Source organism: Acinonyx jubatus, chromosome A1, assembly GCF_027475565.1.
Source record: "Acinonyx jubatus isolate Ajub_Pintada_27869175 chromosome A1, VMU_Ajub_asm_v1.0, whole genome shotgun sequence".
In the NCBI taxonomy this organism is placed as follows: Eukaryota; Metazoa; Chordata; class Mammalia; order Carnivora; family Felidae; genus Acinonyx; species Acinonyx jubatus.
The window spans coordinates 208,703,448-208,719,554 of record NC_069380.1 but is presented as its reverse complement, the minus strand read 5'-3'; the positions used below and the strand labels follow the sequence as shown (position 1 = coordinate 208,719,554).

The following is a 16,107-nucleotide window of genomic DNA, read 5'->3' as shown; positions in this document are numbered from 1 at the left end:
TTAGGGCGTGGGTCACCTGGGTGGCTCAGTTGGTTAAGATTCCGGCTCAGGTCATGATCTCATGGTTCCTGAGCTCGAGCCCCACATTGGGCTCTGTGCTGACAGCTCAGAGGCTGGAGCTGCTTCAGATTCTGTCTCTCTCTCTCTCTCTGCCCCTCCCCCACTCACACTTGGTCTGTCTCTCCAAAATGAATAAATGTTAAAAAAAATTAATAAAAATAAATAAAATAAAATAAAATATTTAGGGCTTATAATTTTTAAGATCCATAATTGACAATCTCTTTGGTGACCCTGATATATTGAACTTCTGCTCCAGATCTGTGAAGTATGCAGCCTAAGCAAAATCTTCTACTGAGGGACTAAATTTTCTTTTATTTTTCTTGACTCACGATCTCTTGCCACAGATTCCCTCTATCTTCAGTATTTTTCAAGTATCCTAAAGACTACCGTTTCTCTTTTCATTCATTTGTTCGTCCTTTAACAAGCCATTCATTATTTGTTGTTACTGTAAGCCAGGTATCAGGGTTTCAGAAACAAATGAGATTTAGCCCTGGCTCTGGTGGAGTTTATTTGCTAGAAAGTGAAGACTCAGAAACAAAACAAATTTTGAAAATGAGACTATAATGTGATTTGCAGTATAGTAGAAATTTGGAGGAAATTTTTGCAAGCCCTTCTGCTTACTACTCCAGTGCAAGACTCCAGCAGAGGTGACGCCTGAGTTGGGTCTTGAAGGAGGAGTATGGAATTCACTAGGCAGAGAGGAGGGAAATGTAGCACCTACCTTCTGATCACATTACATCAGCCATGTTCTCTGGCTTTTCCATTGAGTTTGTGTGTCTTCTGAAAGCACACTTCTATTTCTTGCCTGAAGAAATGTTGCTCTCCTATCCACTTGACCTGGTTTGCTCATATACCTCTGGGTAGGTTATTTAGAACAGGAAGTCTGGATGGATATTAACATCTCATTTTTCAAACCTAATGTGAAAGATTACACTTGACATTTGTTTTTCTTTCTGTGTTTTCCTTTTTTTTTTTTTTTTACAGTGAACATTCATTACTTATCAGTGGAAAAGGAAGATAAATTTTATTCTTAAAACTATATAGGGGTTGAATTTTTAAAAGCTATTGTGAATACAAAAGTGATTCTTTTGGGGGACTTGTTTATAATTAATTGAACATTCTGTTGTTGCACTTGAGATTTTAGAATTCCATTTGTTCTGGATCACTTTGATTTTTCTGGCCATGTTAGGACATGGTTATGTCTTTGGTGTGTATAAGATTAACTCTTGACTTTTATCTTTACCGTTTCCAATCACCCATTCATAATTATGTTCAGCTTTGAAGTCAGAGATCTACATTGAGCAAGTGAGAAAGGAGAGGGGAGAAGGAGGGTAGGAGAGAGAGAGAGAGGTGAGTGGAGAGGGGGAGATTTTCAACCCACTCAGCTCTTTTTAATACATTTATCTGTAACACAACTGAGAGTTCCATTTTGCTTCTGAATCTGCTCTTGACTGTGTGGAGTTCCCTGCCCTCTCCTTGGTGGGGCCACATCTTGCTTTAGTTAGTTGGCCACTACTTTTAAGAAATATGGAAGAGGACCCGTGAAGTCTAGCCACAAACTGTTAATTCCCTTCCCATTAATTCATTATATCCGTTTTCTTTCCTGGTTTGAATCAGAATTTTAGAATATAAAAGATCTTTGAAATCTTCCAATTCACCACCTTCATTTTGTAGGTGAAGAAACCAAATCAGGGAGCTAATAAAATGATTATAGCTAATGCTAAAATAGTACTTACTAAATAGCAGGCACTATGCTAAGTGATTCATGAGTATTATCTGATTTAATCCAATAATCTCATTGGATTGACCTCATTTTACAAAGAAGCAAATTACGTGATAACTTGCTTAGGGTCATGTGGTTAGTAAGTAGCAGAGCTGGGACTCTGCTGTAGGTGGGTGGTTTGCCAAATCTGTTTTATTTGAATCAACACATTGCCATCCTGATTCTGGGCTTCAAGGGTGACGAGCTTATCACCAGACTTTATTCCTTCAAGTTTATGTTAGCATATCCCTAGCCCCCGGCTGGGAGGGCTGTGTCCTTCAATTTTACCTTGTTTGAGATATGCAGAGGTCAGATCTGAATCCATGCCCCTCGCTGGTATCTACAGGTCACAGCAAGCCAAGAAGCCAGCATACCAGCAAAGAGATGAACTGTATTCATCTAGCGGGTCTGGAGAGAGTGAAGAAGACACTAAGGCCACGGAGGAGATGGCCGTAGGCTGCATGTCTCTTCCTGAAGACAAATTGGCCCAATACCAGAAGAAAATAGCTCAGCTGATGAAGAAAAAAATGGTAAAACCAAAAAAGCTCACTAGGTTTTAGTTTCCCTTTAAAAATATGTCCATGATTACAGAATCTCTGCCTTAACTGGAGATTGAAGCACTCAAAGTAGAGGAAGTTGTATTTCTTTATAGGTGGAAGAAACAAAAGCAGAGCATAGTTGGGTAGCCAGCCTGCCCTCAGGCTCCACACAGGGCTCACTGTGCATTCTTTTATGGAATAGCTGTGCTCCTGGCTTTAGACTAAAAATTAATGCTTTATTCTTTGTGTTGATGTTTGATGGATGACCTTTCAGTAAAAAACTTTTCAAAAAGTCTCTCCTGAAAGGTTTCAGAATGGTATCTCTTGGGTGACAGGAAAGGCCAGGCTAGTGAGGCAGGAGGCTGAGAACAAGAGTAGCCGGGCTGAGGTCCAGGCTCAGAAGCAGCAAGGATATAAGTAAGATGACAGCGGTTTCATTGGACTCATAAGCAAATGAAAGCACCAGAAACAGGAGGTAGCAGCAGAGGTCGAGGTCCAGGTATGCATTTCTAAGAACAAGGCAAAGACTTGTAACTAGGACCTCGCTTAATGAGAGTGTTCAAAATGCAGGAACCTGAGACAGGATGACAGTGACCTTCACTATTAGAATGCGGGCACCCGTCTGCTCCCAGGGCATGATTTATCAGCAGAGGAATTCATGCAGTGACTTCCTGGCCAAGGAAAAAAATGAGCTTAAAATCATGTATGGAGAAAGGTCTGTAGATGGCTTTAGGAAAGGCTGAGAGACACCTCACAGGCAGTTGATAGAGGCTGATACCCCTCGTTGGATCTACCTATACATTTACCCCACCTTTGTAAATTGTTCAGAGGACTTGCAGAGGACGGCCGCCTTGGCCTGTACCCATTAGTGTCTCACAGACCCAGGCCAGAACCTTCACTTTTAGAGACAGACAAGTACCATCTGCCAGAGTCCAAGTATGGGTTTTTAAGGCTTCATAACTCTGTGGCCAGTTTAGATAATGACAAAGATTTAGATTCAGGAGTTAAACGAGCCCCACCCAGCGCTCACAGGCCCGAAGGGCAGGAGGGATGGCAGTAGGCGCAGACCTCTAGAGCCCACGTTGGTTATCTCCGTTTTGCCAGGGCAGGGAGTTTGAGGATGGATGAATGAAGAATGTCCAGAGCCCGGACAGCATGCGAGGAGGCTTTGTACTCCCGTTCCAGTGACTTTTCATGGTATTCTGCTTCCTCCTCAAAATGAAACTTAATAAATTCTGTGGTGAGCCCATGGAGAACTCTCAAAACTTCTGACGGAATGGGTGTTTTTAAAGCACGAAGGGGCCTGTGCTGTCACCCTCTCTGCATGTGTACGTACGTGTGAGCCGGGGGCAGGTGAGGAGGGACACAGGGATGAGGCGGCAGCTGGAACCCAGGGTGGTCTTGCCCAGAGCACCACGGTCAGTAGACACTAGAACCAGAGCTGAAACGCCAAGCTTTGAGTCTTTGAAGTGCTGCTTTCACCTCACCAGGAGATACAGGCTTGTTTTGTCAGTCAGTGCAGCCATTTGATAGCTGTCTTTGTAAAGTCACTGAAATCTGTGACTCCAAAATGCAGTTCTGTGATTTCTTGGGGAGCTCTGCCTGTGAGTTCTACAAGCAGCAGGGGCTCTTTCCACCCCATCCTCTTCTCCTGGCTGATAAAGAGATGACTCATTCAGCGCATGTTGAATGAGCATCTCCTCTGAACTGGGCATACGGTAGTGAACATGAGGAATAAGCTTCTGTTCTCAAGTAGCTTCTATTTGGGGAGACAATTAATAGACAAAAAAATAACCATTAGTGCAATATCAGAGAGAGGTAAGTGCCATGAAGAAAAGAATAAAAGAAGTAATGGGATAGTAAGTGACGGGGGTGAGAGGCTGTTTTTAGATAAGATGTCAAGAAAGGCCTCTCTGAAGTGAACAAAATGAAAATGAAATGAGAAAGTGATTACGTATTCGAGTGTCCCAAGCGGTAAACAGTATGTGCAAAAGCCAAGTTAGAAATTAGTTTGCCATGTTCAGGAGCATCAGATAGGTTTTCAAATCCATGCTTATAATAATAATAGTAACAAACTATTTGGTCACCAGTGGAGGATGCTAGTGACTGAACTCATTACTTTGAAAGCTAGCAAATAAAGGGAAAGAATAAGTTGTGTATCTTGTCCTTCTATTATAAACTGTATTATTGGGTAACAAAACAGGAGATGAGGGGAGGGTTGTCTGTAGAATTAATCCAGCTAACACATGAAGAAACACTGATAGAATTGGATATTGGCATTTTATAACATTTTATGAGTGAATCCGTGTAGTTGTGCCAATAATCAGAAAAAAAGCCAACCAAACATAGGTGTCTTCTGATGGAAAAATGTATGAGAACTATGAAATAGTTTTGCTTAAAAAAATAATAAAGCTAAAGTAAACCCAACTTTTTTTTTTTAATTTTTTTAATGTTTATTTTTGAGAGAGAGGGAGACACAGAGCATGAGTAGGGGAGGGGCAGGGAGCAAGGGACACAGAATCTGAAGCAGGCTCCAGGCTTTGAGCTGTCAGCACAGAGCCCAATGTGGGGCTCGAACCCACAAACCAGACTTCGAGATCATGGCCTGAGCCAAAGTCATACGCTCAACCAGCTGAGCCACCCAGATGCCCAAGCAAACCCAACTTCTAAATCCAGCTACCAATATAAAGACAAGACAGGGAATGGAGGGACATGTTGAATGACACCATAAGAATGCATTCAAAAAATTTACATGTTTGGAAAACAGAATTTACATGTTTGGGAAACACTATCATCCAAATGACCCAATTTCTTCAACATATAATTTTCAATAAAAAGAACTAGAGGTGGAAATGGAACCTACAGAGGAATGAGACTCAGGAGACTGATCTCTATGTGCAGACAGGCAAATTATCAAAAAAAATACTAGATTTATGAGGTAATTATTAGATTTATGAGATTATAGATATTTAACATTACAGAATTACTGTTAATGTTTTGGTGAGAGTGATTTTCTGGTTATGTGTCTAAGTCTGTGTCTTTTGGAGATACTTATGAGATATGAAATGATTTAATACTGATTTTCTTCAAAATAATAGGGTGGGTGGATAAGAAGGATGGATATGAAACAAGACTGACCATGAGTAGATACCTCATGAAGCGAAGTGAGCCATTCTCCATGCTATTTTTGTATATGGCTGACGTTTTTCACAATAAAAGGCTAAAGGAAGTCACTCTGGCTGTGATGTGAAAAGCAGACTGGGGGAAGGGGGACAGGAGTGGAAGCAGGGGTGGCTGTCATGGTCAGCCAGGTAAAAGGTGAGGGTGGTACTCGTGGCAGAAATGAGGAGAAGAGCTTGGTTTAAGGACTTAGGAATAAGGGACAGTCAGCAGGCCCTGTTGGAGTGGGTGTAGGACGGGAAGGGAGGAGGAGACAAAGACAACAGGTGAATTCAGTCCTACATTCCCATGAGAAGAGAGTGGGCTGGAGCTGTCCCTTCTTTCCAAAAAAACATACTGACTGATTTGCTGTCTGCAGAATATCCAAGCAAACAAGGAGCTGATTCGCTGTGTCATCCTTTCTCGGATTATTTTTGGGGAAGAACACTGGAAATGTGCACAGGCTCTGGCCAGCCTGGCTTATGGCTACCTGACACTGAGAGGTACTTGGTTTCCCCAGCTGGGTCTGGGTGGGCCAGCTCGTGAGAGCCAAACTAAGCCAACCCACAGCCGTGATGGGGGTGGGGATGACCGGGGGAGAGTCCTTCCTGCCCCCAACTCACACCTCCTCAGGAGGTGGGAAAGTCCGTGGATGAGGCAGTGTGTCAGGGATCTTAGAAATAATGATGATAATGATGATAGTTAATTTACTGAGTACTTAGCATGTGCCAAGCTAGTCTCATTTAGTCCTCCTAATATCCCTTGGAGGGAAATACGCTTATCATCCGTAGTTTACAGATGAGGGCACTGAGGCACAGGGGGCAGAAGACAATATCACGGGTTCCAGCGACAGGTCCACAGGGGAAGGACAGGCGATTATGTACGCTCAACATCAGGGTGGCAGACACAGTAACGGGACCTGAATTCCATGGACAGCCCTCAAGTTCCTGGAAGATCTGCTGAGGAAAAGACAGTCCTCATCCTAGAGAAATGAAGCTTCTGGAAGGTATTCTGTACAGAGGAACAGGATAGGAATGCATTTGCTAAAACTGAAACCTAAGTGTAAGATCCACAAGGGCAGGAATTTTGCAGTAGAGGCTCAGGAAATATTTGTTCAGATGGACTGAGGCCAAAACACATCTCTGGAACTGAGGACACAGTCAGCTCAGGGCTCTGTGCCCCTTGGCCAGCCACGTCCTCCTGCAGGGACATCTCTACCATGGATCTCTTTGTACAAACTCACATGTGCTTTGTTTAAAAATGCCTCTGTCCCTGAAACAGAAGCTCCATGAGAGCAGGGACTGGTCTCATGTACAGTGCCTGGTGTACAGTGTGGATCAGCAGATGTTACCACTGGGTAGAACTGAGCCTCTGGCCCGGAGCTTTTTCACGTACCCCGTGGACCTGAGTCTTCAGGTGGGGCATAGCTTACGTAAGTGAGTGACTTAAGGTCTTGAGAGATTTGAGTGCTCCAGGGGAAGGGAAGCAATATGCCTGGGCCATAATGAGCCTGGATACCAAAAATCAGAGCTTTTGGAAAAGTTGAAATGGAATCCAATTTATTAACCACTATCATAAATTCTATTAAACTCAGAACCTGTGTTCCTTCTTAGGGCTCCTTGGGCCCTTTTGAGCTCATGTTTTACATGAAACTTTAGATTCATTGACTACTGATGTGGCAAGCCCATGAGTGGTTGACACTGGGGCCAGTGAGGTCACAGGCTCCTTTAGGCCTTAGAACACATCTGTTGTGTTCTGAGAGAAGGCCGGCGTGGCTAAAGACAGGAGGGGGTCCTCACTTACTGGCAGAACGGCAGCCACTTGTCTGTGAGATTTAAGAGACGCCAGAAAGGTCTTCAGCAAAAGGCAATTTTCTTCTAGAGCTACACTGTTCTTCATTTGGAATTTCTCTATTTCATCCTCATAAACGTGTTGCCTTCATGATAACAGTCACATTTTAGCTTTGTGCCACTTCAACACTTAGAGAATTCCTGTTCTAAGTCTGGTGGCACTGTGGTAGGCACCAGGGATACATAAATGAATACTGGTATTCTATAAGCATACAGAGATCTTATAATAGGCAGGAACAAGTTATAATAGAGGCGGGAACAAAGTTCTGGAGAAACAAATGAGGCACGTGAGTGCTTCTGCCACTGGAGAGGGAAATCAGGGAAGGCTGCAGAAAGAAGGTGACATTTGTCCTGTCTTTGACAGAGGAGTACAAGTTTTCCAAGTAGATTTCGAGAGGAGTGGTAGAGAACACAGAGTTGGGCCTCCGTATGTGTTGATCTGAGGAGATGGAGTGAAAAGGTGTTTTATTCTCTATGAAACTACTTTCACGGAACACTGTAGTTTCCCCCTGGACCAAGAGTTAGGGTAGAACAGGAGACACCTTAGGACAGACAGGTCATGCCTGGTAATAGGACTGGAAAGTTAAGTTGGCCCCACGTATCAAGGACTTTAGGGAATTATTAAAAGTTTCTGAGGGAGGGGCCCCTGGGTGGCTCAGTGGGTTGAGCATCCGACTTCCACTCAGGTCATGATCTCACCCTCATGGGTTCGAGCCCCGCGTCGGGCTCTATGCTGACACCTCAGAGCCTGGAGCCTTGCTTTGGATTCTGTGTCTCCCTCTCTCTCTGCCCCTCCCCCCCCCGCTCTCTCTCTCTTTCAGAATAAATAAACATAATAATAAATTTTTAAAAAAGTTTCTGACTGAGGTGGTGACATAATCAAGCTTCTGTTAGAGACTCTGGAGGATGGGTTGGATTGATAGAAAAAGTAGAGGTGCAGATCAGTTAGGCCTCTATCCTGCCCAGACAGGAGTCAATGAAGGCACTGGCCACAGCAGTTGGAATGCAGAAGAAATGACTCAGAAGTGGTAGTGTTTAGTGGGCAATTCTACTTGGAGCGAGAAGCTGAGGGAAGAGCTGAGGTTGCACAGGGCATGACCTGGACGGTTAGCTGAAATGGAGAACTAGAGGGGAAGAACAGGCGTATAGGGGAAGGAGGAAGAGGATGCCGAGTCTGGTTTCAGACAGGCTGGATCTCAGCCAGCGTGAGGTACTCAGGGAACATCATGGTGGGATGGTCAGTAGGCAGCTGAGGAGTGGAGCTCGGGCTCAGGAAAGATGTAGGCTTGGGAGGGTTAGCACACAGGAGCAAGTTGAGGCCATAAGAGCGGATGAGCTTGATCAGCAAAAGGATGTAGAAAGAGAGGGAAAGAAGGCAGAGGAGAGAAGATAGGAGGATGAGAGCATCGGGAAGGTCCGCGGAAGCAGAGTCGGCAAAGGAAATAGAAGAGTCAGGAGGGGCCGTGTCGGAGAAAGGGTTTCAAAAGGAAGTGCAGTGTCAGGTGGCAGAGGGAGGTCAGATGACATGCGGGCTGAAGAGAGACCCATGGATTTGGCTGGCAGGTGGCAGATCACTGGCATTTGCTTTGGCACCGACAGGGACACTCTTGGGCCCTGGGAGAGCCCAGACTCGGTGAGACTGTCTAGGAGACTTGCTGAACCTGAGACTTGAAGTGATGGCGGCTCGAACTGGAGGGGAAGCCCCACGAGTGTTTGAAGGGGACATTTGTCTGAACGTGGGCCAGGCCACAGGTCCCTCCCTTTGTTGGGAGAGGTTATGGTGGTAGGTCTGTGGAAGGAAGTTGGTCGTCATCTTCTGAAATCAACCCATTCCATGAACGGTCACAAACGGACTCTGAGTTTTACTTTTCCAGTTAGGTTCCAGGCTGAGTCAAGATAGATGAGTCAGTCCTATCACAAAAGATGGTGAGAACACCATCCTTTTTTCCTCGATTTACAGTTCTTCCTGTCACACGAATGGTGAACCACATTTGGGGTAGTATGTTGGAGGGAGGAAAAAAAGTTTTCCCGTAAAGGAAGGTTTTGTTGATTTTTCCTTGATGGGAAAAGCAACTTCCTGATTAGACCAAGTGCCTATGTAGTTTAACTGTGCCCAGCCTTGAACCCAGACTTTCTGAAACCTAGCCTAGAATTTTTCCAGAATAGATTATGATCGTGACCTTTTCTTGAGAAAAACCTCCTATTTCAGTTATAATATTTACCCAGTCTCTTTACTTTAACTCTTTTTAAAGCCTGTGGTCCACGGAATAAACCAACCAAAGCTTTGAGAAATCACAAACCTTCAAGAGGGATGAAGTCTTGCTGAGCTCCACTTAGTTTTGTTGTCATTAATCCTCAGCTGCTGTAAAATGGGTGGAATTTATGAGCCAGCCTTCTGTGTAGGTGGGATGTATGCATCTGTGAGTGTTCATGCTTCACTGCACATGTGTGTTTTACAGCCTTCAGACCTTCTTGCCTCATTTCCCTGTGAGCCTCTTCCAGAACTGGGTGGGAGGGGGGGTGTCAAGCCCAAGGGCTGACTTCTCTCAATAAACAGTCTTCCAGTGAGTATTTACCGAGAGACTTACATATTTGAAATACCATGAAGAGCACGTTGGGAAATTTAAGGTAGAGAAGGCACAGTCTTTGCCCCAAAGAACTTACCACCTCGTGTGGAAGGTGAACTACATACAGACATAGTTATGACAGAAGGCACCAGAAGTCAAATGCCATGTAAGTGATTTAAATACAGGGCTTTGGGGAAGTTGGGTGGAATCATTTCTGACTGAGGTGGTAAGTGGTAGACTCAGAGGGCAGGGGTCATTCAGGAAGACCCTTAAAGAATGTGCAGAGCTTGGGCAGAAGGAAGGGGTGGCCTTCTGGTGAAGAACGGAGGCTGGAGGGACAGCACAATGTGTATCTTTGAAAGCAGTGAGCAGGCTGTTGGGGTGAACCTGGAAAAGAGGGTGTGTTTGCAGACTGTGGTGGGTTTTATATATAGGCTAAGGAATTTGTGATTTGTTTGGTAGGCAAGGAGGACTCCTGGAGATTTTTCCAGCAAGGAGATGAATGAAGCAAAGTGTGTTTTTAGAAAGGTTAATCTAGCAATGATGCCAGAAGGTAAGCTATCCAGTCATCCAGGTGTATGTAGTAATAATGTGCTAGTGAAGTGACAAGTGGGATGATGAGAAGGTAAGGACTTAAGAGTCTCTGAAGGACAGATGCATTTATCTTTTATCTTCTTGGGACTTTTTCTTGAATACATACTTATAACATATGGATAAGATCATGCTTGGCAGCACTATTTATTGTCGTAAAAGATTGGAAAAAAACAGTGCCCTCACCACTAGAGGACTAATACCCACGGCAGGTTAAATGCAGCTTTAAAAAGGGCATGAGGAAGTGCCATATACTACTAGGAAAAAAGCTCCTGGATGCATCGTTAGGCAAAAGAGAATGTGCAACATGGTATGGTGTTTAATATGCCTCATTTTGTGAGAAAAAAAGAAGGGGAGAGAGAGAATCTGTGTTTATATTTACATAAACACTGAAGGATACACAAGACAGAAGCAAAAACAAATTACCTAGTGGGGGATTGCAGTGAAAGGGAAGAAGTGAGGCCCCTCAACATTGACCTTCTCATACAATTTTAACTTTTGAACTGTGGAAATGTATTATCTATTCAAATAAGCCGTTAAGCTTTTTTTTTTAAGTTTATTTATTTATTTTGAGAGAGAGAGGAGCAGAGAGAGAGGGAGAGAGAGAGAATCTCAAGCAGGCTCCGTGCTGTCAGTGCGGAGCCTGATATGGGGCTCGAACTCATGAACCGTGAGACTGTGACCTGAGCTGAAACCAAGAGTCGGGTACTTAACCAACTGAGCCACCCAGGTGCTCCCTCAAATATAGCCTTTAAAAAAAAGGCTGTGAAGGAAGAATTGGCAGGATGTGATGTTCAATTAGGGGTTGAGGAGAATTGAGGCCCAAAGATGACCGTGAAGGTCCCGCCCCGGCAGGTGCCATTTACAGAGGGAAGTAGGTCAGGGACAGGAGTGCACTGGGGAGAGGAGTGGTGTATCCAGGTTTTGGTGATTCTGAATTGCAGTAGAGAAATCCACTAGCACGTTTTTGGGGCACCGTGGTGGCTCAGTTGGTTGGGCGGCTGACTTTGGCTCAGGTCATGATCTCGTGGTCTGTGAGTTTGAGCCCCGCATCAGGCTCTGTGCTGACAGCTTGGACCTGGAGCCTGCCTCAGATTCTGTGTCTGCATCTCTCTCTCTGTCCCTCCCACACTCACGTTCTGTCTCTCTCTCTCTTTCAAAAATAAATAAACGTTAAAAAAATTTTTTTTAGAAATCCACTAGCACATTTTTACCTGGTGCTGGAAATTTGGGACTAGAACTTGGGAGGACAGGAGGAGAGTCGCAAGCATGGAGGAGTGTTTGAGGGCAGACCTGGGAAGGGGACGTGGAAAGTTGTAAGCTTGGAGGCCAAGGTGGAAGTGCTAGGAACTGCTCAGACTTCCAAGAGGGAAAGAGAAGAAAAGGAAGACACTGAAAGACAGACCCTTGGAGCAAAGAGTTATTAGCAAGTTATTAGTTATCAGCAAGAGTTATTAGCAAGGAAGCAATTAGAGAAGGTTTAGAAAGGAGAACTGGGTTGGTGCAGTGTCCTAGGGGCCAAGAGGAGAAGCCAAGCAGCTAAGAGTGTCTGAGAAACTGTGACTGGATTTATTTAGTAGGAGGTCTTTGGGGGCCTGAGGAGAAAAGTGCCAGCAGAGTGGTTGGAGCAAAAGCCAGATCCCAGGCATGAAGGGACTGCGTGGGGGCCTGGGCCCTGCATACTGAAAGGAACAAGAGAAAAGTGGAGAGTAACTGGCCGAGCCAAAAAAGTCATGTGAAGATGATTTTAGAAGAGGAAGATTGTAGAGTGAGGAAAAAGCCCTTTAGTGAGAGCATTTGAAGGTTTTAAAAAAGAGGCAATTGATGGAATGGGATTCAGGAGTCGACACGAGAGAGCACAGAGCCTTTGCAGGACACCATGTGAAGGCTGCCGTATGGTGGGCTAGAGCATGGGCCGGAGGTGGGACCCTAGTGCCAGCAGACCTGGGGACGAGCCTAAGGAGCCTAGCGCTTCAGCGGGCGAGCAAAGGGCAGGCACAGAACAATAAGGTGCTTGTCACCTAGTGGGGAAGCGTTGGCAAGAGTTCAGGAAGAAGAATGTAAGTGCATAGATAAGCGGTTTCCTGATATTTTGCTTATTATTAATAAAGCAGTAAATTAGCCTGTTACTGCTGAGACCTTCTAGGTATCCCGGGCTCTATTATTACAAGTGCCGTAAAATACAGAAAAAAGAAGCGTAAGTTATGAACTCTACCTTCTCTGTCTAGTTGGTAAAAAAACAAAAACAAAAACAACCCACACTGATACAGGGATAACAGGGAATGATAAAAACCAGGTGACCTGACCTGCAGGAAACCTCATGCCTGCCTGCAATGAGATTGCATTTGAGAATGCAGCCTTTCCAGGGATTCTGTAAGCAGCTCTATGAAAAATGTCCAAAGCAAGGGCACATTTAATAAATGGCTTCAGAGAATGGACGCTGGTAGTAGGAGGAGGAGGAGTAATTTTCTCAAATTCATTTCATTGCTATGTGCCAGGCACCATTTATTTTCATGAATTAATTACATTCTTACAAGAACCCTACAGGGTAGAAAGTATTTTCATTAACATTTTATAGGTGAATAAACTGCAGCATAGATAAAGTAACTTGTTCAAGGCCACAGGGATAGTAGGAAGTGGCTGAGGCAAGATTGGTATCTGGGAAGTCTGGCCGTAGGCTGACTTCTTAAATATAGATGATGATCAAAGGTGACAGCAGCAACTCCAAAGACTGGGTGTCTCCGAGCAGATTCCCTCTGGCCTGAGTCAGAATAACAGACATCAGTTGTGGAATCACATCCCAAACTAAAGCAAAATGCTTTGATATGTTTGGTGGACAATACTGGGACCCATTTCCAATTCATCAACATCCCCTGTAATTTCTGAATCTCAGGCTCCAGGAGCAGGTCTGATTTTTCCCTCTGTAATTGCCGAACTGTTGGTGCAGGGAGAAGGATGGTGTCCTTGGCTTGGAAGAAGGGCAAGTAAAGGAAAATGACTTGGTCTCTCAGAGTTGACATTGGAACTATGGAGATGGGGCTTGGAGTTCAAGAACAAGATCATCACTCTGTGAGCCTCCTCCAGAGAGGGTTGACATGAGACTCATACATATACATCTATGCAGTGTTATCTTTACATCGAAGAGGGTGTTCTTGAAATCAGTAAAATGCGACTCTATTTCAAATTATTATTGACACTGATTCATAGTACTTTTTGTCATCATGAATTTTCTCACATAGGAAGTGCCAGAAAAATATCACAAAGTGAGTATTTTTTAACATGAGACGAGCTCTTTCATAGTTGAAAATATCGGAAAACGTTTGTTTAGAGCAGTGATCTCTTAAACTCTTGAGAATTAGCTCCCTTATCACTACAAAAAATTTGAGTACTCTCCATGTGTGTGTATTTATGATAAGTTATGGCAGTAGTATTAATATCTTATATAATATACATTCATAAAAACAGAAAACAAAAATTTTAAAAATAGAGACATTTAGTTTTTTTCCCTACATCATTATGGCATCTTGCAAACTGTAGGGCTACATGCACCCCACTTTGGAGACCAGAATGGATTCTGGGAACAGTAAAGGAGTGACTTTTTCCTTTGGGGTTGACTTTAAGGAGCCAATTTATTATTTTATGTTATTTTTTTGAAATAAAAAAAATGTTTATTTATTTATTTTGAGAGACAGAGAGAATGTGAGCAGGAGAGGGGCAGAGAGAGCGGGAGAGAGAGAGAATCCCAAGCAGGCTGTACACTGTAGCTCAAAGCCTGACATGGGGCTTGAACTCATGAACTGTGAGATCACGACCTGAGCTGAAATCTAGAGCCGGACGCTTAACTGACTGAGCCACGCAGGTGCCCCTAATGAGCCATTTTAAATTGAGATCCATGTTCAGTTTGTTTAAACCCAGTGGTTACACAGCTCAGCTTTTTCATCAGAAGGACCACACCGTGGGGCATGATAAAGTGGAGAAGAGGAACCCAATAATTGATTGGCTGCTGAACTTAGAGGAAAAGTATTCCTCTGGGGGTTTCACAGCCATAACTGGACACTTAGGTGGGGGTGGCTGGCAGGGCAGACTTGCAAAGCCTCGGAACTATTTTCTCATTAGTTTCCCATTCAGGAGCCCAGAAGCAGCATTGTGCTGATTCAGGGGTGGTTTTCAGTGGCTCAGCCAGCTTCACTTTGCTCCTTCCTACAGACAGAGGGAAGCATCTAGATTGGGTTCCTTCACTTCTTGCTGACACACTTCCAAGGGCCTGTGTGGTTGTAGAAACAGCCTATTTGATAAAAAGACTTCCTTAGTTTCCAGTTTTATTGTCTTTGTCTGATGTCTTTGGCAGGTTTTTCTGTAGCTGCTCCCTTCTTCAAGACTTATAAAGACTTCCCATTACCCACCAGATCAAATCCATTCTCCTCAACTTGGCATCCAAGATTCCATTTTTCCCATCCAATTCACATGTTGGGTGTCTTTACATTTAAATCTCCCTTTCAGTCAGGCTTGTCTCCTTACTGCCTTCCATGGTGCTCCTACATGCCCCCACCCCACCCCACCAGCATATGCATGCACATGGGTGTGCCTGTGTGCATGCACGTGCACACACACACACACACACGCTTGCCTATTCTGTCTTTATGGCCTCGGGCTGTTTACTACAAGTGGAAACCCCTCCTCATTCTTCTCTATCAGTCAAACTACCTACTCTTCAAAGTAAGATGAGTCCCACCTCTTGTATAAAGATTTTACTAAGTGCTTTTCTGAGTGTGGTCTTTAGACAGCCTGCATCAGTATCACCTAGGATGGTTGTTTTGAATGTAAATCCTTTGTTCTCACCTCAGAACCTGTCAACCATAACTACTGGAAACAAGGCTCAGGAATCTGCATTTTCACAGGGTGTTTATGAAGTGCAGTGCAATTTGAGGGGTGCTATTACCTGGTAACTTAGGGCACAGCCATCTCTTTGGCCACAGGCTCCATTTATCTCTTAAGTTGAGACCAAAGAACTGGAACCTCTGAGTGTTCTACAAAGACTTCTTGGCTTCCAGGTCCCTTTTAGGGCTCTCCCAGGGAAGCTTTGTTCCCCCTACCTTGTAGCGACTCATTAAGGAGGTCCTGCACATGGAATGTATGAGGGCCACAGGCCTCAAGACCTTTCAAGATCATCTTTGTGGCCATTCATTCTACCTGTACTGTGAAAACAGGCTCTAAGGGCCAGAGGCAGAATGGACTGAGGGATGGGGCTGTGAAGTGAGAATTACGGGTGCGATGGGCCTAGCTGGCAGGGGTGAATATGTTTACCAACCTGCAGAGAGGAGAGCTGAACGTGAACACCAGCCCTAACTGTCTTCAGTAGAGCAGAGGAGATAATGTTCTAGGATAATATGTTCTCTGCTGGCCTTTCTCTTTTCTCTGGAGCTACTCTTTTCCCATCAGGGATCCCTTTGTCTTCTTAGTGAGGGCCTCACTGCCTTTAGCAATTAGAGTGTGTGTGTGTGTGTGTGTGTGTGTGTGTGTGTGTGTGTGTGTGACCAATTAGCCTATCCAGCCTCATCTTGGATTGAAAAAAAAAATCC

General features: G+C 44.3%; 1 protein-coding gene across 6 annotated transcripts in view; it reads left to right on the top strand.

The window, feature by feature from the left end:
* TTC23L (tetratricopeptide repeat domain 23 like) overlaps nt 1-16,107 on the top strand; it is a 60,104-nt gene that overhangs the window by 3,445 nt on the left and 40,552 nt on the right. For all 6 annotated transcript variants that reach the window (XM_053201605.1, XM_053201601.1, XM_053201607.1 and 3 more), the window contains exons 3-4: nt 2,169-2,352; nt 5,900-6,023. In XM_053201605.1, coding sequence (XP_053057580.1) covers nt 2,169-2,352; nt 5,900-6,023 — 308 coding nt within the window. The remainder of the gene's footprint in view (nt 1-2,168; nt 2,353-5,899; nt 6,024-16,107) is intronic.